General features: G+C 29.2%; 4 protein-coding genes across 4 annotated transcripts; all 4 read left to right on the forward strand.

The window, feature by feature from the left end:
• Nucleotides 1-2869: 2869 nt before the first annotated feature.
• Nucleotides 2870-3766, forward strand: LOC135958412 (antigen 5 like allergen Cul n 1-like). The gene is made up of 3 exons (XM_065509317.1): nt 2870-2995; nt 3059-3453; nt 3511-3766. The coding sequence occupies exons 1-3, from the start codon at nt 2870-2872 to the stop codon at nt 3764-3766; spliced, it is 777 nt and encodes a 258-aa protein (XP_065365389.1).
• A 6180-nt stretch (nt 3767-9946) lies between these two features.
• Nucleotides 9947-10981, forward strand: LOC135958413 (antigen 5 like allergen Cul n 1-like). The gene is made up of 3 exons (XM_065509318.1): nt 9947-10075; nt 10137-10531; nt 10604-10981. Exons 1-3 carry the CDS (start codon nt 9947-9949, stop codon nt 10857-10859), a joined length of 780 nt encoding a protein of 259 aa, XP_065365390.1. The 3' UTR covers nt 10860-10981.
• Nucleotides 10982-16192: 5211 nt separating this feature from the next.
• On the forward strand, nt 16193-19681 carry LOC135957904 (antigen 5 like allergen Cul n 1-like). Its single transcript, XM_065508741.1, has 3 exons — nt 16193-16592; nt 18859-19253; nt 19315-19681. The coding sequence occupies exons 1-3, from the start codon at nt 16467-16469 to the stop codon at nt 19559-19561; spliced, it is 768 nt and encodes a 255-aa protein (XP_065364813.1). The 5' UTR covers nt 16193-16466; the 3' UTR covers nt 19562-19681.
• A 599-nt stretch (nt 19682-20280) lies between these two features.
• Nucleotides 20281-21229, forward strand: LOC135957059 (antigen 5 like allergen Cul n 1-like). Its single transcript, XM_065507719.1, has 3 exons — nt 20281-20427; nt 20489-20883; nt 20959-21229. The coding sequence occupies exons 1-3, from the start codon at nt 20314-20316 to the stop codon at nt 21212-21214; spliced, it is 765 nt and encodes a 254-aa protein (XP_065363791.1). The 5' UTR covers nt 20281-20313; the 3' UTR covers nt 21215-21229.
• The last annotated feature ends 1981 nt before the right edge of the window (nt 21230-23210 follow it).

Below are 23210 nucleotides of genomic sequence, written 5' to 3' on the forward strand. Positions count from 1 at the left end.
GTTTAAAACATACAATGCTCAAAAGGTTCCAGACTGGAAATCTGCTAAAAATTTAGAGGCCAAAGATAGAGAATGGAAATTGAAGTCAAATTTTATACAAAATATATACCTACTGCATAATGGGTGATGAAACGTATGTATGGAACATTTTTCACAGCTTCCGGGTCAATATTTTTATGTTGCTGATGCTCAAGGGAATGTTGTAGAAAATTGTAAGACCCAAAAGTAAACAATTTTCCCAAAAAGTTCTTGGCATGGCAAGTAATATGCAGTTGCGGCAAAAGAAGCCAAACATTTGTTACAAAGGATTCTAATAAATACCGAAATATACATCAAGGTATGTTTAATGTGTCCACTTATTTTGGGACTGATTTGGCATCCGTCACTATGGTAAGCAAGACCTTGAATGCTAAAAGAACAATAATGTGGTATTTATACCAGGAGAAGCCAATCATCCAAACTGCCTGAAGCTAAGACCAGTGGAAAAATATTGGGCTCTTGTTAAAAGAGAATTGAAGAGCACAAAAAAAGGTGTCCAAAAGTATGGTAGATTTTAAACGGAGATGGACTACCTGTTCGAACAAAGTGACAGAATGTACTATAAAACCTTAATGAAAGTCTTTCCGGAAATGGTTCGAAAATTCATCACTAGTGATTAGAACTATAAAAATAATTTTTTTTTTGTAAATTGTAATAATAATTTCAATAATTTTTATTAACATTTATGCATATTAAGAATTTTCTAAGATCCTCTCAATCCTTATTAGTTTTCATTTCCGAATATCTCATAAACTACATACAGTTACACAGAGCATAAAAAATGCAACGCTATGCTACGTGATTTTCAACAGCACTGATTTTGCTCAAAAACGTATGCAATTGTCCACATCTGCTGTTTTTATATTCTTATTGATCTAGGCAATTATTGTATGACATTTTGACCAATATTTTTGTATGTAATGAAAAATTTTTTTTTACGAAAATTTTTAGTAAAAACAGTGGTAAAATTGTGCGAGCAAAAAAAATTCAACTCTACGGAAATTTACTTAATTTTTAAAATTTTGAAAAAAATAATTATAAAAGAATTGCTAAAAACTATAACAATGTTGCATTACCATCATTTGCTATTAATACAAACAAATTTAAGGACATTAAAATTCAAAAGGATAAACATTTTATACGAAAAAACGCCATGCTACTATTCCGTTATAAAAAATATAGATATAGATATATTATGATTAGAGTGCCGCAATAATTTTAATGGCTAGTTTTGAAATGGATTTGATTGAAATATACGATTTCATTATTTGTAATTTTTAAAGACCATATGATGTCATATGATTGTGAAAATATTATTTTAGCATTCAATTTCAACGCCCTTCTAACATTAACTAGTCATGTCCTTTTGATCTTGAGCTCTTATGCACTCAGTTTTAGGCACACCACCCCATTTATATGATATCCCTTTCATAGAGAATATCGGCAAGATTTTAAATTAGTAAAGAAATAAATAAAAATTCTTAAAATTTTCTTGGTTTTCGAATAATTCACCATATAGAACGGAAAATGCATCATTCGTTAACTCTACCATCCTTTGTAGATTTCATGTCCTTGAATTTATTAGTATTAACAGTAAATTATAGTATTGTAACTGTATTATAGTTTTTAGTAATTTTTTATAATTATTTTTTTCCAAATTTTAAAAATTAAATAAATTTCCTTAGAGTTGCATTTTTTTTTTTGCTCGCACCAATTTTATAATTTTCCTTACCTACAAAAATATTGGACAAAATGTCATACAATAATTGACTATGACCACGAATACCAAAGTAGAAGATGAGGAGAATTGGATCCCGTTATAAGAAAAATCATACCAGTTCAAGTTCACATAGCATAGCGTTGCATTTTTTATGCTCGCAATTGTACATATAGCTATAATGATGTTTTTGTAGATCTATTCTATAAGGTTTTGTATATATTAAACTCTTTCAAATCAGATCGAGACAAAATTTCTCATGGTTTTTAATTACTCATAGCAACTCAGTTTGGACCTTGAGAGTTAGCCTTCCTTGGTCTTTAAAGTCCGAATTTAAAATTTAAGCTCAACGAAACTTCTTCTACATCCCTTTAATAGTTACAGATTTATTTGCGTTTCTTTTAAAATTCCACCAGTGTTACAACAAAAAAAGTCGTTAAACAAATTAATAAAAAAATGTTTCAACCTAAAATATCTTTTAAACTAGATTTTGTAGTAAACGTTATTAGTAAGATCTAAATAAAAAATTCTGATATTCGGATAAAAAATATTTTTTTTGACTAATCTACTCAGAAAGATCTCTGCACTGCCTGTGTAAAATATCATTAAAATATCTATAACCATTTACGAGCTATTGAATTATTTTCAAAATAATATGATTCTAAACCACTGTGCGCTATCATAAATAATCATTAAAACGACCAAATTTTGTAACCTTGACATTATGTAGACGAATGATTCGGAAACAGCAGTTTAAGTAAGAAAAGAGGAAATAAAAATCAAAATATTTACAATTATATAAACATAAAACATTAACTTAACACTAAAATGTAAATATTTATTTGGCTGTTTAAACAGTTTTGAAAAATGATTAAAGTTTGTAAAAAACAGAAAAATTAAACTAAGTTTTTTATAACAAATGTAGAACTTACATTAAACACATGTGCATATTTATTTATGTAACTAAAATAAATAATAACTGAAACATTAAATTAATCTTTAAAATTTAAGTATATAAACCTCAAAATTTTAACATAACAGCATCAGTTCAGTTTTGAATACCTATCTAAACTCAAAGAATTCTCAAAACAAAAAAAAGAAAACATTAAAAAAATGAACAAATTCTTGGCAGTTATTTGCTTTGTGACTTTGGCAGCTGCTGTGACAGCTACAGATTATTGCAACAAAAAAATTTGTAATGGCAATGGCGCTACCCATATTGGCTGTAATAATAATGGGGTAAGTGGCTTAAAATAAATTAAAATTTATATAATAAAACAATTATTTAATTTATTCCTGCAGAAATTCTCTTCTGCTTGTCCTGAAGATGCCGAAAGGAGAGATATAACTGAGTCTTTAAAGAAATTCATTGTCGAGGCCCACAATGAGAAGCGTAATATTATTGCTGGTGGTGGAGATAAATCCCTTAAACCAGCTTGCCGCATGGCCACTATGGAGTGGGATGATGAATTGGCCTCTTTGGCAGAACTCAATGTTTTGCAATGCAAAATGAACCATGATAATTGTCACAATACCAATGGCTTTAAATATTCTGGACAAAATCTGGGTACAATTGGTTTCACAGGTGATGTCAATGATACTGCCAGAATTCAAAAATCTATTGAATTATGGTATGAGGAGAAAAAGGATGTCTCGCAGTCTATTATAGATAAATATCCCAAGGGTTATAAAGGACCGTAAGTTGAAATTTTTTGTAAATTGCTTCATTGTCTTATATAAATGCAATATTTCAGAGCCATTGGCCATTTCACTGTTATGATGGCTGATCGTAATATACGTTTGGGTTGTGCTGCTTCCACATACTCCGTTTCTGGCAAAGATTATAAAAATTATTTGTTTGCTTGCAATTATGCCGCCACCAATATGATTGGTTTTGCCATCTATAAAAGCTGCGCTAAGCCTGCCTCTGATTGTAAATCTGGCACTAATTCATCGTATAAGAATTTGTGCTCCACTTCGGAGTCATATAATGTTAATAAATATCCTTAGTTCGTTATTAACTTTAATATTTGCCTTTAAATTTTGTTATATGTTTTTTAATTTTATTTTTAATTTGTTTAATAAAATTATAGCCATTGAAAAACATTAAATTGACATAATATTCCACACATTCGTTTTCTTCACACAAGAGCAAAACGTCGAAAGAATTACAAACATAAATTTCTTCATATTCTTCTGTGTGGGGAAAACGTGTCGATGTTCATATCTATAGTTTTCTTTGTCATTTTTATACCCTTCACCAATTCTGTAAGACATGCTTTTGAGAAGTTTTGTATTTAAAATCAGCAAAATCGGTAAACAAATGGCTGAGATATGAGGGAAAAACCAGGACAACCTCGATTTTTGACCTATATCTGGATTACAAAGTTATTACTATAGACAATATGGATATCTAATGATAGATATTTCAAATATAAAACCATAGTAAGTTTCACCAAAAGTTCATTAAATATTACAAAAAAAATTTAAAAAACGAAAAAAAAATTTTTAAATTTAAAAAAAATCTTAGAATTTAAAAAATTAAAAAAAAACAATTTGAACATTTTTTTATTCCAAAAAATTAAAAAAATATCACAAACAAATCCAAATCTTCAATAGTGCTGTCAGGCATGCTTTCAAGAAGTTTTCTATTTAAAATCAGCAAAATCGGTCCACAAATGGCTGAGATATGAGGGAAAAACCAGGACAACATCGATTTTTTACCTATTTTTGACCTATATCTGGTCAAATCTTACAAAGTCATTAATATAGACAATATGGATATCTAATGAGAGATATTTCAAATACCTTTGCAATGACGTATATAAAACCATAGTAAGTTGGACCTACAATGGGTCAAAATCGGAAAAATATTTTTTAACCCGATTTTTTTTTCACCAAAATTTTTTTCGCTAAATATTAAAAAAAAGAAATTGAAAAAACCAAAATTTTTTTTTTTAAATTTGAAAAAAAAATCTTAGAATTTAAAAAATTTAAAAAAAAATTATAAATTTTGTTTACCTAAAAATATTTAAAATTTTTATTTTGAAGTATAATTTGGCGAAGGGTATATAAGATTCGGCACAGCCCAATATAGCTCCCTTACTTGTTTAAATTGACCGTCTCTTTGTGAGAAAACGATATTTAATTGTATTAATATGTAGTTGGGCAAACATATGTTTTGACAACGCTGTTAGAAAAAGAAAACAACAGCGACTACACAAATTCATCCACCCATAAGAATTTGTACTTATGTTAGCAAATTTATGACTAGTCAAGACCAGTCAAGGGGGGTTAATTTTATGAAGGCGTAAACAAAAAATTGATAACAACTTCCTTTGGTCGCTGACACTTTATATTTTTACTGTGCACACGATTTTTGTGATAAGAGTTTCAAGCATAAATTTATATTTTGATAAAATCTTCTTGATATTTTTAAGTAGCTAATCAGAATACTATTTTTAATTAAATCAAATCAAATAAATACACTTGTTTTTGATTCAAGTATAGGGAGAATTAAAAATTTTCAATAACGTAACTATTTCAAATATAAAATTTGAAAATACTTAGAAATTTTAAATTTTTTTGGTTTGCCTTAAATATAGGTTTAAATGGTGTAAAATATTATAAGACAATTATGAATGTTTAAGTCATTTACGGAGGGGGACCTTGTATGGGGACTAGGGACAAATATTGTCCGATTTTTGCCATATTTACAGTATAATTTCAGAGTAGTTAGAACTAGTTTATGCAAAAATATATCAGGATTGCCTCATAAACAATATATTTATGACAGCTCAAACAATATTACGAGGGGACACCTTATCAACTGAGAGTATTTTAGGGAAATTTCAGCCAGCTAGCTGCTTTCGTTTGGGGCCTAACGTGTTTTCAACAGACAGATAGATGGACAGCCGGACGGATATATGTAGATAGATCGTCTTAGAACTTCATAAGCATTCAAAGTATATATATACTTTTTTGGGTCTGTGATCAATATTTTAAACGGAATGACAAACAAAATATTCCCCCCATCTTTTTTGATGGAGGGTATACAAATTCAGAGCAGATCTCGAGATAACGAATATATTTAGTAAATATTTCTTCATATTTTAGGCAATACATTAGCTTAGATTGAATCTCATAAAAGCTGCTGAAATAGATTTGATGTCGATTCTACTGGATGGCCTGTTTTCACATATTATCTCTTACGCTTCGGGTTATCATAATGAATTAAGTTTTCATCGCATGTAATGATTCAGTGCAAAAATGATTATCTTTTATAGCGTTCAAACACCATTTCGGATATGCAAAATCTTCTTTCGATTTCTCTCGGCTTCAATTCGAATGGTACCCAAATTCTCTGCTTTTGGATAAATCCTGTTTCTTGCAAAAGTTTTGAAATTGCTGATTAAGTAGCTCCCAAGGATTTTGTATGCTCTTGTTGAGTTTTACAACAATCTTCATGGGGTAATGCCTTCAATTCTTAGTCTTCAAACTTTTTGGCTGGCCTGGGCGATCTTTGTCTTCCGTGTCAAAATCAACACTTCTGAACCAAAAAACAATCTCTCGCACATTAAAACCTATGGAACACATTCACCATAAGCTTCGGTGTGCTTCAGCGGCACTTTTTGTATAATTACAGAAGTCAAGCGAAACTTCCAGCATATGACGCTTTGTTGGCACAAAATTCGACATTATCGAAGCAAAAAATACCTTGCTTTTTTCACTATAACGTTCAATAACTAATTAGGAATAAATGACAGATACCCTTCAAAATGACATATAAGATATTAAAAAACAAAAATCGTGTTCAAAAGATACGCCATCTATTATAATTCTCGTATTTTTAAGTCATACACCCAAAATTTTTAAAATTATAACTGTAGTTAGGTTCATAAAAAGTAGTATAATTTATAATTTCCAAAAAGTACTATAATTTGTCATTAGATAGATAAAAAGTACCTTAAATTATCATCACTTTCAACCCCAACAACTACAAAATACAATAACTAACTGCAGCTAACTTCGACAATGTTGAAATTAAAGTTGATAGTTGAGAAAAGCAACAGTCTGAACTAATCACAAGTTTTTACAAAAAAAAAAAAACACAGAAAAAGTATTAAAACCAAAAGTGAATTTATAAATCGAAACTTAAAACTACAAAACAACTTATCGTATAAAAGTTAAACAAAACCAAAAAAAATCAAAAAGAAGATAATTAAATATACACTTAACGTAATAATTAAAATTTTAACTTATCCCTAGACATAAATTAAAAGGAAAATTGTAAAGATATACAAAGTATTCGATAAGGTCGAATACGATCAAGTTGCGATAAAACACCTGTAAACTGGATTCTATAGTTGAAACAAGATTTTTTTAAGATTTTTTAATAGTCGACTTTTCGATATTTCTATATATCGAAAGTGTTAAGAAAAACGCATAGTTAAAATTTTTATCGACTTTTTTGAAATAATCAAAATTTATTATTTGCCTTTTTTGCAAACAAAATGTCGAGGTTTTTCAACTTTAACTACAATTTTAGTAGATATATTTGCCGCGAAATAAACCAGTAATTCGAATTTCATTATATGTATTGTTTAGCTGGGCTATGATGAATCAGTCACTTAGTCACTCAGTTCAGATATATATTTAAATTGCACTTATATTTCTTATCAGCAATAATTACGCTGCTATACAAAACAGAACGAAACAAACATGGGTTCTGATAATGTCGCTCGATCACTTCAATTAGTATTCTTTTTAGTGAAATAACGATATTATTAAAAATACAAATTGAAAAAATTTAAAAATCTTCAAATCATAAGTAATTTTCATAAAAACATCTTTCTTAAAAATCAGTTTAAAGGTATCTGAGATACGATATACCATCTACGAAGGTGTTCAACTAAATCAACTCAAAACACCTCAGCTCCAGATTCCTCATATCAGATGCTGCTGACATCTAAAGCAATATACATCCAGAGATTATTAAAAACAAATAATAGTGATATATTCGGCTGTAGCGACTCTTCACCAAGATAAAAAAAAGTTTTTGTGAAAAAATTAAAATTTTTTTTGATTATTTCTCAGCAATTTTTAGTTTTTTTTTTTAAACTGAACCAGTATTATAGCCGATATATTTATGTATCAATCATGTTTGTAAGTTATTTGGGGGCTTAGGGAAGGGGATTTCAACAGACAAACAGGCGGACATAACTACAATTCGGATTACATTATAGAGATCCTAAACTCGACCACTCAAAGGATCTTTGGTACACTTCAACTTAACTGATTGAGCTTACTTATGAAGCTCAAAATTCTCTTTAGTGAGAGATTAAGAAAACAATCTTGCATGTAAGACCGTCCTCATCGACTGTAGCTTCTGAGCTAAACATCGAGATAAATCGTTTTACTTGTCTGAACCCATGTGTATATAGTTCCCCAATAGTGAAAAAACTCCGACTTAATCTATTATCCGGTCTTTTCTCTGTCCTATCCATTAAGGATGCCCAATATCCAGCATAAAGTTAACCTGTTGTAACTACAACGAAAATCAAATGGATGATGAAAATCGATCAGCCAGATGGATCCTAATAAGCATTTTTACTGGAATTCAAGTTGAAAGCAAGTGTAATTAATGCCTTGAATTACACTTGCGTTCAAGCAATTGATTTGCGCCTTATTTTAATTCTCCAGTAAAAAGGAATGCCTTGAATTACACTTGCGTTCAAGCAATTGATTTGCACCTTATTTTAATTCTCCAGTAAAAAGGAAAAATAAATTCAAGCATATGTTTTTTGTTTGAAAAATAGTTATTTTTTTAAAATATTTTTCAAGTTTAAAACATAAATACATTTACATTCAAGTTAAATTCCAACACAATGTTCAGGTTCTTGAATTTTTTAAGCTTTGCTGCTTATTGGCTGTCTGTGATCAAAGTGTTCAAAAATATCCTAAAAAAATATGGGTATTCACAAAAAAATCAAAATTTTGCAAATATTGGCAGACAATTGATTACACAGGTCAACAAAATCGATAAATTTTTAGAGGCATTTTAAACCACTACACAATTTTTATGTATTGTATTTCAAGTAATACAAATATGGTCCAAATATTAAATTCTATGAAGAGGTTTTTAAAAAAAAAAAAATTTTAAGTAAAATTTTGCTAATTTCATGTAAAAAAATATATTTTTTGCTTCAATTTATTATAACTTCGAAACTACTGAGCCGATTAAAACTCAATATAGACACATATATTGAAAATCTCGAAAATGCTTTCGAAATTCAATCAATCGAAAGAAGAACATTAACTACCCAATTTTATGTATATCAAACAAAAAACTAAAATTTTGTGAAAATGAGCGAATTCACTTAATTGTGCAAAAATTCTAAAAGAATCCATCGATTTTTATGATCGATATCTTATTTTGTTCCTATTACATATGGCTTTGTGATAAAGTAATAAATCTGATTTTTTTTCCATTTTCGATTTTTCATAATTTTTTTTAAAAAAAAAAAGTGTTATTTTCACGTAAAAAATATATTTGTTGCTTCAATTTGTTACTATAACTCCGAAACTACTAAGCCGATTGAAACGCAATCTATAAACGGTTATACATATTAAAGGCTATGTAAATCTCAACTTGTATAAGTTTATTTTAAGAACATCGGAATAACCGTTTCTAAGTTATCATTAATTATGTGGAGAAACGTAATTTCACTTAATTTTTTTTTTTGTTAAAAAACCTCTCCATAGAATTTAAAATTTGGACTATATTTGTACTACTGGAACCACAATACATAAAAATTGTGTAGTGCTTTAGAAAGCCTTTAAAATTTTTTTCGATTTTGTTGCAAAATAAAAACCACTTTCAAAAATCGAAATACTTTGAATTCTTAATTAATTCGAATTTACAAAAAGTTCAAGGAACTTAACCGTCAATAAACTTCATTAAAAGTCTCTCCAAAATATGAATGTCATTGTTTTATATTCTTATGTAAATATTTATGTCTTGTAATTTTACCTTAAACCATAACATCTGTATTTACTCAAAGTAACAAAACATAATAATTTTTTACAACTATCTATATATAAGAACCAATTTTTTATGATCTTAAATAGTTTAGAATTATTAACATAACTCTATAGGTTTAACAATTGAAATTTTAAATTAATAACAAAATGAAGCCATTTTCAATATTTGTGTGTCTTGTGGCTTTTATTGTAAGCTCCAACGCAACAGATTACTGTTCCAAATCCATATGTAACTATGTTAAAGGAGTAACCCATATAGCCTGTGGTAATAATGGAGTATGTTAAATTACAAATTTTCAAATATTAGAAACTATTTTAATATAACACTTTTTTTAAGAAATTTTCTCAAAACTGTGAGCCAGATGCTGCCATGGTTACCGTAACCGAGTCCATGAAACAGCTTTTGATTGAGGGCCATAATGAGAAGCGTAATATTGTAGCCGGAGGTGGAGTATCGCATTTAAAACCAGCTTGTCGCATGGCCACCATGCAATGGGATGATGAATTGGCTTCCGTAGCTGCCTACAATGTTAAACAATGTAAAATGCAACATGACAAATGTCGCAACACTGACAAATTCCAATACTCGGGACAAAATCTGGCTGTAATGGGTTTTTATGGTGAAGTTAATAATACAGCTAGAATAACACAATCTATTGGGTTATGGTTTGAGGAAGAAAAGTATACTAAACAAGCGTTTATTGATAAATATCCCAAAAACTATTCAGGACCGTAAGTGAAGGAGTACAGTTTTGCATAGACTTGTGTTAATGATATTTCTTTGTTATTTTATTCTTTAAAAAGGCAAATTGGTCATTTCACTGTGATGATGGCTGATCGTAATATTCGTTTGGGTTGTGCTATTTCTACATACTCTGTTGCCGATAAGCCTTATACCTCATATCTGTTGGCTTGTAATTATGCCACCACCAACATGATAAATTTCCCTATTTATGCCACCTGTGATAAGCCTGCTACTTTCTGCAAAACGGGCACCAATCCTAAATATCCCAACTTGTGTTCCAATGCTGAATCGTATAACGTCAACAAGTGGTTCTAAGTTAAATAACATACGCTTCCTGTTTTATTTACGTATTTTCTTGCAATACGAGTGTTCTGTAAGAATTTTGTATCATAGAGAAATACACATAGAGCGGAAATTAGAAAAAAAAAACTCAAACAAAAAATGTACCCCAACAAATCACACCTACGAGAATGGTTTTTGTGTTCACAGTTTTATTTACTAATATATTCTCTCCACTTAGGTTTCTGACAACTGAATTAGGTCTTTGACAGGAGAGTTTCCGATCTATGTGTATTTATCTATGGTTTGTATTATTTAATTTGTCAAATTTTATTTCCAAATTTTTTATTTGTTAAAAACATTTTAACTAAATATTTGAACTCTTTGTTATTGAAAACATTTTGTCGTCATTGTAGAGGGAGTATTTGAATTATAGACGTCATTAAATTTGAATAGAATTCGCAAATATTTTTCAACACTTTTTATACATATTTGTTTTATTCCCAAATGATATAATATTATTTAATCAAAAAATAAACATGTTTATTATCAAAACAAATTTATGGAACATATTATATATTAAAAATAAAATAAATAAAATATTTATTGCATTTTAAAATGTTATTTATTTATTATGTTATCATAAAATCAAATTTTAATTAAAATCTGAGTTTCCCCCTCAATCCCTCTATAGTAATAGCAAATATTAGTAGAAACTGAACTGCAAACATGTCAACTACTTAGTTAAATAATATTAATTTTTATATACTTTTTATACGCATTTCTCAAAACAAATATGTAATTTATGTCTGTGAAAAATAATAATACTTCAACAATTATTTAAACAATTGTTGTCTACAGTTTAATTTGTCTTATTGATTTTAAGATTATTTGAAACATTGTTTTAGTGCACGTTGTCTTTATTCTTTTGTAGCTTACAATAGTTACAGCCAGACGGTTAAATATTGATATCATTTTAAATGATATTCAAACAATATGCTCTATACTTAAAACTACTATAGATAAATCAACACATGAAGTTATTAACAATTGTATCTGGGTGTAACCATGAGCTTGAATAATTAATCTAAAGTTAAATATGAAAACTTGGAAAAAAAATCAAATATATTTAAAGTTTACCAATATGAATTGTTTTTGTAGTATATTTTCAAACTAAATCATAGCTCATTTGCTCTCCAGCCTCCGCAGCTCTCTTTTGTTTTTCTTTCGTTCTGTTTAAATCATTGGATCTGTTTTCTCACTTATAATTAATTGTTTTCCCCTAAACTACGTACATAAGAAACGCTTTTTTTCAAAGTAAACAAAAAATGCTTCCACATAAAGCTAAATTTTGTTCAGATGTGTAATAAGCAGTTAGAGTACGACCTTGAATATTGCGAATTTTAATAAACTTATTTTCTTTCGACCATATAATAACCTACACTTAGTATATGAGAGAATAAGTATACCCTACATGATTATAACACCCACCTTAAAGTATACTGATCGACTCAGAATCATTTTCTGTGACATATAACCGTGAAAACCCATTAGATATACCTTCTTTTACAGATTGTGAGCAATTATGTTACAAAAAAATTAAAAATAAATTAAAAAAAAAATTAAATCTTTTCTGGAATATTTTACAAAACAATTAAAAATAAATTTAATAAAAAAAAAATAATTTTTTTTTGGATAATTTCAAAAAGAAAACAAAAAATCAATTTTAAAAAAATATTTTATTTTACTTCCCATAGTATTGAAGTAAAAAAGTTATGCTTTTTAACCCTTTAATGCATATTGTTGCCAATTGTCTACATTCCAGTTCCACTTAATTTTAGATGAATATAAGCTTGATACTAATTCAAATTCTAATTCCGAAAAATCAAATGGAGTACGAATAGTTTCAGCTAAAGAAATTCTAAATCAAACTAAAGCTAAAGGAAATATAATAAATAAAAATCAACTAAATATTTGATACTTTATAGAAAAATAAAAGTAAAAATCATGCATTTAAGGGTTAAAACGAAAAAACTCAAATGGCGCCACTATGCGACGTCTGGCTGGCTGGTTGGCGTATAAAGCACACCTACAAATTTGTTGCTGATCGATTCATAATTGGCCATAGCTCCCATGTAAGACCCACTTCCGGGCTGGTTGAAATTATGGATCGATGTCAACCAGTTTCAGTAGTCTTTGTTCTGGGGCTAAAAAAAGCGTATGTGCCAAATTTTATCCAAATTTGATCTGCACAAAAGGTTGATATGGACTGCCAGCTAACCAGACGGACTGATGGACACCGTTGAATGGAAAGTAATTTAGAGTGGATACTAATACTTTTGGACTTTACACTAATGCAATAATAGCCTTCGCAACAGATTGGGTATAAACATGATTTTAAAACAAATATCACAATTGAAAAGTTTATTTCAAAAACCAGTCAAGCAACAAATTATTGATTTTGCGTAAATCAAAGAAAACTCGATAGCAACCTAAAAATTATTTTTACAAAATTTATATTATTTTCCTATGAAAGTTATCCATTTCTGTAACATTTTGATAATAATAATCAGAGTTGGGGGTAGTGCACTAAATGTTGAGTGCAATCAACATTTCACTAGCACTAAATATTATTTTAAAAAATATAGTTTTAACTAATTTTCATCAGCTTTAGTGGTAGTGAAGCTTATATTTTTATCACTAATATTTTTTAGTGATAGTGATATTTTTTAACTATAAATCAATTGAGTGGTAGTGTAGAAATAAGCACTAAACTCAAATAGTTAAAAAATTTAACAATAACTAAAAAAAAGCTTCAATAACTTTCTTTGCACTAATATATTCAAAATTAGTGATCGTGAAGTTATTCCAGTTTAAACTAGAATATTAAATATACAGATGTTTGTTGAGCAAGCTTCAAAGTGTTTTTCAGCATCCGAAGAAATAATAACACAAAAAAACACTGATAATGTAGGATTCTTAGATTTTGGGGAAATTGACAGTAAGTGAAAAAGTTATTGAAGAAATTACTTAGTTTATTAACATCTTCAATATTAGGACCTTTAACCTTTGTTCAGAAAGATGGCATAGTGAAATACGTGCATTCCTTTTAAGCTCGGACACTGATATTTGCAGTCTCAAAAAATATCCAATAATAAGGCAAATGTTTTTTAAATTTAACACGCCTTTGGCTTCTTCTGCTCCAGTAGAGCGTTTATTTTCTTTTAGTGGAATGGTGGATTCTCCTCCGAGAAATAAATTAAGTGATTCGAATTTCGAAAAGCTTGTTTTACTTAAAGCCAATAGTCGCTAATTATTTTATGTGTAATTGCTTATTTCTCTTTTTATTGTAATTTGTATATTTATATACCGCTTTTACGTTTTTTCCTTAAATATATTAACTTAAACTATGAATAGAGTAAAACATTTCTTTGTTGAAAAAAATAGTGCAGGAATAATTTTTTAACTAAAAATTTTAGTGTAGAAAAAATTATTTCATTAGGCTGCAAAAAAAATATTTTAACTATTTTCAAAATATTATTAGTTAAAAAATTTTAACTACACTATCACTATTATTGAGTGAGGCTTATATTTTTCAACTCATCACTAAACATTAAAAAAATTAGTGAAATATTTTACACTACCACTAACTATTAGTGATAGTTAAAAATTAGTGCACTACCCCCAACTATGATAATAATACACCACCATAGTGGGGAGGGTATAATACGTTTGTGCTGATGTTTGTAACGCCCAAACATAAAGTATTCCAATCGACTCAGAATCAGTTTCTGAGTGAATTAAAAAAACGCAAAAAACACCATTAAACCAGGGATTTAAGGGGTTAAAATATTCCGCAAAAATAATATCCGTGAAATTCTACTATAAGTCCCTGAATACACCAGAACTGAAAATTCAACCAGAAAGTCAGAAATAAGACATACCAAAAGAGAGCCTAGGGTTAATTTCGCATTTATTAAGAATTTTATTTTAAAGTACCCCAGAAATTTAGCATGAAAAAAAATCAATAATATCTCTAATATTTTACCTTCGATGCAAATTTGGATAGGAAGTATTCATTAATTACATTTTTTTTAGCTCTAGGCAATTATACTTCATTACCTTACAATGTCCAGCATATTTCAGCGATAAATGTAAACTATTTTTAAATTAAATTTGAACTATTTTTTTTCATGCTAAATTTTTGGGGTACTTTAAAAAAAAGTTCTTAATAAATGCAAAATTAACCCTAGGCTCTCTTTGGTATGTCTTATTTCTAACTTTCTGGTTGAATTTTCCGTTTTGGTGTATTCAGAAACTTATAATAAAATTTCACGGATAATATTATTGCGGAACATTTTAAGCACTTAAATCCCTGTTTTAATGGTGTTTTTTGCTCTTTTTTAAAAGAAGGACAAAAAAGACCCATTCCTTGAGGATTTAGAGGGTTAACATAATAAAATTTAAGGATCACATGGTTTCTTATGCCGATTAACAATAAGAATGTGCCAGAGTTGGGAAACTTTAACCCCCCTTCAAATGAAATTCAGATGTAAACTTTCAAAACGCCGATACACGTGTATTTTTTTTTTGCTCCTCTATCAACATTTATTGGTTGGACCTTGTATTTTTTTTTGGTGTTGTACAGTGTTATTTAAAAATTGTAGATATCAGCTTTTTAACATTTTTAATAATTTTGATATACTAAACATACCCCTTGTTTTGCCAAACTATAGTCAAATTACTACGCCTCTTGCATGACCACAATATGTTAATATTTTTACAAGTTTGTATATATACAGTAATGAAAATATAATTGAAACAGAAACATTTTATTTGGAGTATAAACCTTTTTCATCCATAGAAAAAACTTTAGACTTTCTTGAAAACCAACCAAAAAATAAACAAGATTATCACAATATTTTCAATATTCAAATGGGTTAAAGGAAAACGAAAGAAAATGAGATTAAAACGACATGAATGGACATGATAATTTCAAAATTATTCTGAATCTATACGAATGTGTAAATTTATCTTTAAAAAAATACTGAAAATTTATTGAAAGTATGAAATAATCATAAAGGTAATGTCAAATATCATTAGTTTGTAATATTATTATATAATTCTAACATATATTTTTTGAAAAATTTCAAAAAATAACTAATATTTTCTCCACCACTGTATGTATATAGTTCCAAGCTGGAACTAAACGCATGAATCATTTAGAAATTGTCACAGCAATACTTTATATAAGTATTTTGTATGTAAATATCTGAATATTTTCTAATAAATAACAAATTTTCTTACATTTTATAATTAAAAAATGAAAGTAGCGTTATTTCAAAAGTGAGTCAATATTTTACAAAAGCAGATGTCTGTCTAACATTTGTTTCAATTTTCATTTGTAAAAAAATAAAATCAATTTTCAATTTCGCAGTACATATTTGTAAAGATTTTTAAATAGTTAACATGTGTATTTCGTATTTCGTTTACATATAAATCAGTAATTAGCTTAAATTTGTTTAAAAAAAATAAACTTTTTGTGCAACTTTTATAAAATATTGCGGAAATTTTTTGAACATTTATTATTTGCCTGCAATCAGTTACAACTTTAAGTTTCGTCAGCAGTTATCTACAGTGAAAATGTGTAATTTTTTCGTGTTATTAATCATTGTGGCAGCTATTGTTACTACAGTTTTGGCTACCGATTATTGCTCCCCTAAAATTTGCGGTGACGGTGTCAAACATATTGCTTGTGGTCACAGTGGTGTAAGTTGCCGTAAAAATGAAACTCTTGGTTTTAAGGAAAAATGTATGGAACAAATTGGTAAAATAAAATGTAGTAAAAAACAAGTAAGAGAGCTATATTCGGCTGTGCCGAATCTATATACCCTTCACCAAATTATACTTCAAAATAAATTTTTTTTAGGTAAACAAAATTTAATTTTTTTTTAATTGTTTTTCAAAATTTTTTTTTCGAAATTGTTTTTTAATTTTTTTTAAAAAAAGTTTTTTCTAAATTTTTAAAAAAAATTTTTTTTTTAGTTTTTAAATTTTTTTTTTTTTTAAAAAAAATTTATGACAAAAATAATTTTTTGATGAAAAAAAATTCGGGTTAAAAAATATTTTTCCCGATATTGACCCATTGTAGGTCCAACTTACTATAACCTTAGCCTTATCTACATCGTTGCAATGGACTTTGAAATATCTATCATTAGATATCCATATTGTCTATATTAACTTAGTAATCCAAATATAGATCAAAAATATGTAAAAAATCGAGGTTGTCCCGGTTTTTTGCTCATATCTCCGTTATTTATGGACCGATTTTGCTGATTTTAAATAGCAAACTTCTCGAAAGCATGTCTGACAGAATTATTGAAGATTTGGATCCCGAAGATATCTGGGGTCTTCAGAAAATTGATTTCAACAGACAGACAGACGGACGGACAGACAGACGGACATGGCTTAATCGAATCCGCTATCTATAAGGATCCAGTATATATATACTTTATAGGGTCGGAAATGAAAAATGTAGAAATTACAAGAAAGAACAGTTCATCGTGTATATTAGTAAATTATGGACTGATCGCAAACAAATTCAGTAGCATAAAACACCATAAGACACTCAATATTAGACACGAACCGGATGATATACGTCTGAAACACTAAATTAAATGGAGAAAAACTGCGTTTTCAGTTTTTCATTTCGTGATCCTGTTTCCTTTTAAAAGGACTTCAAATGTTCAGAGGAGTACAGTTTTAAAAAAAATGTTTTAAAATACTTCTGATCATCCTACTATGTCAAATTTGGTGTCAAATGATCAAGAAGAGTTGTAAAATATTTCGTATTATTTTTACTTTATCCTGTAAGGATCAAAATATGTCAAAAATGTCCTTTCAAATTTGTATCCCTGAATATCCCTTTAGATTTCCAATAATTTTTTTTAAAAAAAATAGGGAGTTAAAGATCCAAATATTGAATACCACATTCCAAAATTTCATCCTTTTGTCTTAATATAACAAAATCCGTTGTGAAAAGCAACGAAGAAGACGTTTTAATAAACAAGTAAATTCGAATAGTCGGGCAAGCCTGACCTTATGATACCCTTTGATATGAAACTTATTTATGTTGAATCTTATTTGAATACACACATTTTCGGTAGTGGGCCTTATATGGGAGCTATGACTAATTATAGACCAATCGTCCCAAAATTTGGTGGGATGAATTGAGAATATACGAAACATATTTGTGTTGAGAGATTTATGTATATTAATGTCATTTTCGAGAACGTTGCTTATATGGGAGCTATGGAATATTGTTGACCGATCGTCACGAAATTTAGTCGTGAGAGTTCGGCTTACATAAAACTTAATTGTGCTGAATTTGGTTTGAATATGTTTTTAATTAAGATATTTATGAGAGCTTAACTATTTTCATATAGGCCAATTGTATGGGGGCTAGGATAATGGGCTGATTCTAACCTTTATATATATAAAGGATGTAATTTTGACATTTAGTATAGAATATTTGGGACTTTAACGCACTATTTTTTTAAAAGGAATTTATTGTCAATCTTAAAGGATAAACATTTTAAAGGACATTTTTGACATCTTTTGATCCTGACAGGATAAAATAGAGATAATACAAAATATTTTACAACTCTTCTTGTTCTTTTGACATACAATTTGTCATTGTTGGAATAGCAGGAGTATTTTTAAATATTTTTTGAAAAATGTACTTCTTTGAAACTTTGAAGTCCTTAAAAAAGTACACAGGATCACGAAATGAAAAACTGAAAACACAGTTTTTCTCCATTAAATTTATAGTTTCAGACGTATATCATCCGGTTCGTGTCTAACGAATTTTTTCTCTATTTGTCGGACGGTGAAATTTGTTTGAGTTAAATTTTATATTTGTAAAATATTTATGATTTCCGGATGGGTTCGAATATAGCACTTTATAAAGTTCTTATTAAAATGTTAATATAAATCTACTAGAAAACCAAAATTATTAATATTATTTTGTTGACAGAACTTTGCAGCCTCCTGTCCAAAAGATGCTGCTTTAGTCCATTTTGATGACAAGTTGAAAGATGTCGCTGTTAAAGCTCACAATGTCAAACGTAATTTCATAGCTGGTGGTGGTGATGGCAAACACAGTCCCGCCTGCCGTATGGCCACCATGGAATGGGATGATGAATTGGCAGCCATTGCCGAGCTCAATGTTAAGCAATGTACCATGGCTCATGACAAATGTCGCAACACAGATGCTTTCAGTTATGCTGGACAAAATCTGGCATGGTTGGGTTATATGGGACAGGAATCCGATGCTTCGATGTTGCAACAAGCAGTGGATATGTGGTATAGTGAGATAGATGATTGTAAATTGGAATATATTAAGGCTTATCCACCCAACTATAAAGGACCGTAAGTTGTTAATCAAAAATTTAGGAATTATTTTAAGATAAATTTTTTTTTTTTATTGTAGAGCCATTGGCCATTTCACGGTTATGGTGACTGATCGTAATATTCGTGTGGGTTGTGCTGCTGCTACTTACTCTGAGGTTGTCGATGATTTTATAGCTTTTTCGGTTGCTTGCAACTATGCCACCACAAACTTGATTTATTATCCCGTTTATGCCAGCTGCATTAAGGCTGCAACTTCTTGTACGACAGGCGTTAATCCGATCTATCCCAATTTGTGTTCTACTGCGGAAGTTTATGATCTTAAATAGTTTCAAATGATTAGGGGAGTCATGCATGGATTTTTCAATTATCGTGGATAAAATTAAATTTAAATCATTTAAGAAGCAATACAGTTTTGTTATAATTAAATAAAATAACATTTTTACAGAAAATAATTAAAAATATAAAAGACAAATTACTCTTAGCATATTTTCATAGTCAGTTACAATAACCAATTCATCTGAGTTTCTGAGTTTCTACAGATCTAGTGGGCCAAGGTTCGGTAAACAACATTTTAACTACAAAATAACCATCTCATTTGTAATGAAAATTGAAGTGGAAATGGCCTAAATCATCATCCCATTTCACGATGCGCTTAAATTAACTAAAAAAAAGAAACTAAATAGTTTAAACTCAAACTTTAAACTCACTGATTAAGAAACTACCTAAAATATTAACACAAATCCACAAATTTCCAAATGTGAGACCAAGAGAAAATTTTTGCCAAAAAACATTTTGTTATTCTATAGTTTCATAATATTATTAAGCTAAATATTTGCCAAAATATTGAAAATAAAAGTAAAATTTTAAGGTTTTGTTGTACTTAGAAATAATAGTAACGCAATATCTAAAACAGCTGCATCAACATTGATATAATTATATCTGTATGTTTAAAAAAACCATTTGAAAACAAACAAATTTGCCAATTTCATTTCCTATATAAATGCCTAAACTGAAGTGAAAGATTCAACAGTTGGTTGTTGAACTGCAAGTTAGAACACATCTCTCAAATTTTTTTAAAATGAATCGTTTCGTAGCCTTTTTCTGCCTAGTGGCCGCAGTATCTGCCACCGATTACTGCTCCAACTCGATTTGCAATAATGGTGCCAAGCATATAGCTTGTGGACACAGTGGTGTAAGTATTATTTTAACTTTCTAATATGAATTTTTAATTAATAACTTTCTATTTTCTAAAGCAATTTGCTGCCTCTTGCCCTTCCGATGCTAAAATGGTTACCATTACCGATTCATTGAAACAAGTTTTAGTTGATGCCCATAACGAGAAACGTAACTTAATTGCTGGTGGTGGTGATGCCAACCACAGTCCTGCCTGCCGTATGGCCACCATGGAATGGGACGATGAATTGGCTGCCATTGCTGAGCTCAATGTTAAACAATGTCAAATGAATCATGATAGATGCCGCAACACTGATTCCTTCAAATATGCCGGTCAAAATCTTGCCTGGATGGGTTACTTCGGTGATGTTGTTGATGCTGATAAAATGAAAGAATCTGTTGAAATGTGGTTTTCTGAAGTTAAGGACAGCCAACAATCCTATATTGATTCTTATCCTAATGGTTACTCTGGACCGTAAGTTTAACTTTGAAAACAACAAACTGTTATACATTTTTTAAAAATACATCCTTTTTCTTATTTCAATTGTAGAGCTATTGGTCACTTCACTGTTATGATGGCTGATCGTAACATTCGTGTAGGTTGTGCTGCTTCCACTTACTCTCCTGTTGGTCAGCCTTATAAGGCTTACTTGGTTGCCTGTAACTACGCCACCACCAACATGATCAACTTCCCCATCTATGCTAGCTGCAACCAGGCTGGTACCTCTTGCACCACTGGCACTAACCCCAAATACCCCAACTTGTGTTCCGCCTCTGAACAGTATACTGTCAACAAATGGTTTTAAATAAAATGCTGATTTGATTGAGCTTTATAAAAATATGCAATAAAGGATTTGATAATTCAAAATAAAAAAGAAGTTGTTTTTAATTAATATTTAGCTTATGTTAATTATACACAGAAAAAAGTATATTTCAATTCAAATATATATCACATATTGAACTGGTTTCAATTATTTCATAATTGAATCAAGTATTCATGTGCTCAAAAACAAAATTTTCTGATATTTTCTATTGAATATACTATTTTCGTTATTGGTTGAAATTTAAATACAAAAATTATTGAATAGATAATTTTCGTAATTGAAAACACAAAAAATAACAAAAATGTGTTTTCAATTACGAAAATTATCTATTCAATAATTTTTGTATTTAAATTTCAACCAATAACGAAAATTGTGATTTAATTGTCAAAATTATCAAATTCAAAACTCAAAATTCAATAGAAAATATTAGAAAATTTTGTTTTTAAGCACATGAATACTTGATTCAATTATAAAATAATTGAAACCAATTCAATAAGTGATATACAGTGACTCAAACGCAAAATCGGACAAGAGTTTGTCTGATATAAAAGTGCTTTAAACATAAAAGGATGTACCAAAAAAATAGATTTTTTCGCTTCTATTTACACTCCAAATACCTATATCTCTAAAAAAATAACAAAAACTAAAATTTGCATAATTGAAACTGTAAACTTTTGCATAAAAACCAAAATAACTCAATTTTTTGAGTCAAACACAAAATCGGACAGAGTAAAATAGGTATTCAAAAGTGGGCGATAAATATTTAGTTGCATATCCTTTGTTGTCTCGAATGATCTGTAATCGCTTTTGAATCGATTTTACCAAGTTTTGGCATACTTTTTTCTCTTTTGAGGTGCATGCTTCCAGTAAGGAATCTTTTATCTGAACTAACGTGTTAAATTTTATTTGATGCACTCTCCTAGCTAATTCCTCCCAAAGATGTTCAATTGCATTAAAGTCTGGGCTATTATAAAAACTCAAAAGCCACTGTTAAGCATGTAGTAGGCTCTGTTATGGTTTGGGCTGCATATTAAGTGCCGGAGTATGCAATTTGCATTTTATCAATGGCAAAATAGACAAATTTTTCTATCTCAACATTTTGAAGCTAAATTTAGAGCAAAGTGCGAAAAAGTGGGTACAGAAAACATCTTTTCCATTTATCAAGACTACGATCCCAAGCTCACATCAGGTGTTACAAGTCATTGGTTTATCCATAACTGTCCCAAACTTATAGAAACTCCTGCACAGATCCCAGACTTTAATGCAATTGAACATCTTTGGGAGGAATTAGCTAGGAGAGTGCATCAAATAAAATTTAACACGTTAGTTCAGATAAAAGATTCCTTACTGGAAGCATGCACCTCAAAAGAGAAAAAAGTATGCCAAAACTTGGTAACATCGATTCAAAAGCGATTACAGATCATTCGAGACAACAAAGGATATGCAACTAAATATTTATCGCCCACTTTTGAATACCTATTTTACTCTGTCCGATTTTGTGTTTGACTCAAAAAATTGAGTTATTTTGGTTTTTATGCAAAAGTTTACAGTTTCAATTATGCAAATTTTAGTGTTTGTTATTTTTTAGAGATATAGGTATGTGGAGTGTAAATAGAAGCGAAAAAAATTTTTTTGGTACATCCTTTTATGTTTAGAGCACATTTATATCAGACAAACTCTTGTCCGATTTTGCGTTTGAGTCACTGTATATTTGAATTGATACGGTTTAAGAAATAGTTTTTTCTGTGTACTCTGCTACAAAATAACACTTTTTGTCAGAACTTGAAAAGTGACCTAATGGGGGTTGGTACTAAAACCGAAGATTTTGAAACACCCTCAAAATGTTTAATTTAAATTACACAATTTTAGACAAATTTCAAAAATTTTAAACTATTATGGAGAGGCAAAGAATTGAGCTTTCATAAAATGTATATTCCAAGAAATTAGGTAAGTTTTTATCATGGTAGAACCAACCAGG

Source organism: Calliphora vicina, chromosome 4 (assembly GCF_958450345.1).
Source record: "Calliphora vicina chromosome 4, idCalVici1.1, whole genome shotgun sequence".
Lineage (NCBI taxonomy): Eukaryota > Metazoa > Arthropoda > Insecta > Diptera > Calliphoridae > Calliphora > Calliphora vicina.

Bases quoted from the DNA above. Each gene is read 5' to 3' on its own strand.
- LOC135958412 (XM_065509317.1), top strand. From the start codon at position 2,870: ATGAACAAATTCTTGGCAGTTATTTGCTTTGTGACTTTGGCAGCTGCT. The intron at 2,996-3,058 runs GTAAGTGGCTTA...TTATTCCTGCAG, and splicing joins TTGGCTGTAATAATAATGGG to AAATTCTCTTCTGCTTGTCC. The intron at 3,454-3,510 runs GTAAGTTGAAAT...GCAATATTTCAG, and splicing joins CCCAAGGGTTATAAAGGACC to AGCCATTGGCCATTTCACTG.
- LOC135958413 (XM_065509318.1), top strand. From the start codon at position 9,947: ATGAAGCCATTTTCAATATTTGTGTGTCTTGTGGCTTTTATTGTAAGC. The intron at 10,076-10,136 runs GTATGTTAAATT...ACTTTTTTTAAG, and splicing joins TAGCCTGTGGTAATAATGGA to AAATTTTCTCAAAACTGTGA. The intron at 10,532-10,603 runs GTAAGTGAAGGA...TTCTTTAAAAAG, and splicing joins CCCAAAAACTATTCAGGACC to GCAAATTGGTCATTTCACTG.
- LOC135957904 (XM_065508741.1), top strand. From the start codon at position 16,467: ATGTGTAATTTTTTCGTGTTATTAATCATTGTGGCAGCTATTGTTACT. The intron at 16,593-18,858 runs GTAAGTTGCCGT...TTTTGTTGACAG, and splicing joins TTGCTTGTGGTCACAGTGGT to AACTTTGCAGCCTCCTGTCC. The intron at 19,254-19,314 runs GTAAGTTGTTAA...TTTTTATTGTAG, and splicing joins CCACCCAACTATAAAGGACC to AGCCATTGGCCATTTCACGG.
- LOC135957059 (XM_065507719.1), top strand. From the start codon at position 20,314: ATGAATCGTTTCGTAGCCTTTTTCTGCCTAGTGGCCGCAGTATCTGCC. The intron at 20,428-20,488 runs GTAAGTATTATT...TATTTTCTAAAG, and splicing joins TAGCTTGTGGACACAGTGGT to CAATTTGCTGCCTCTTGCCC. The intron at 20,884-20,958 runs GTAAGTTTAACT...TTTCAATTGTAG, and splicing joins CCTAATGGTTACTCTGGACC to AGCTATTGGTCACTTCACTG.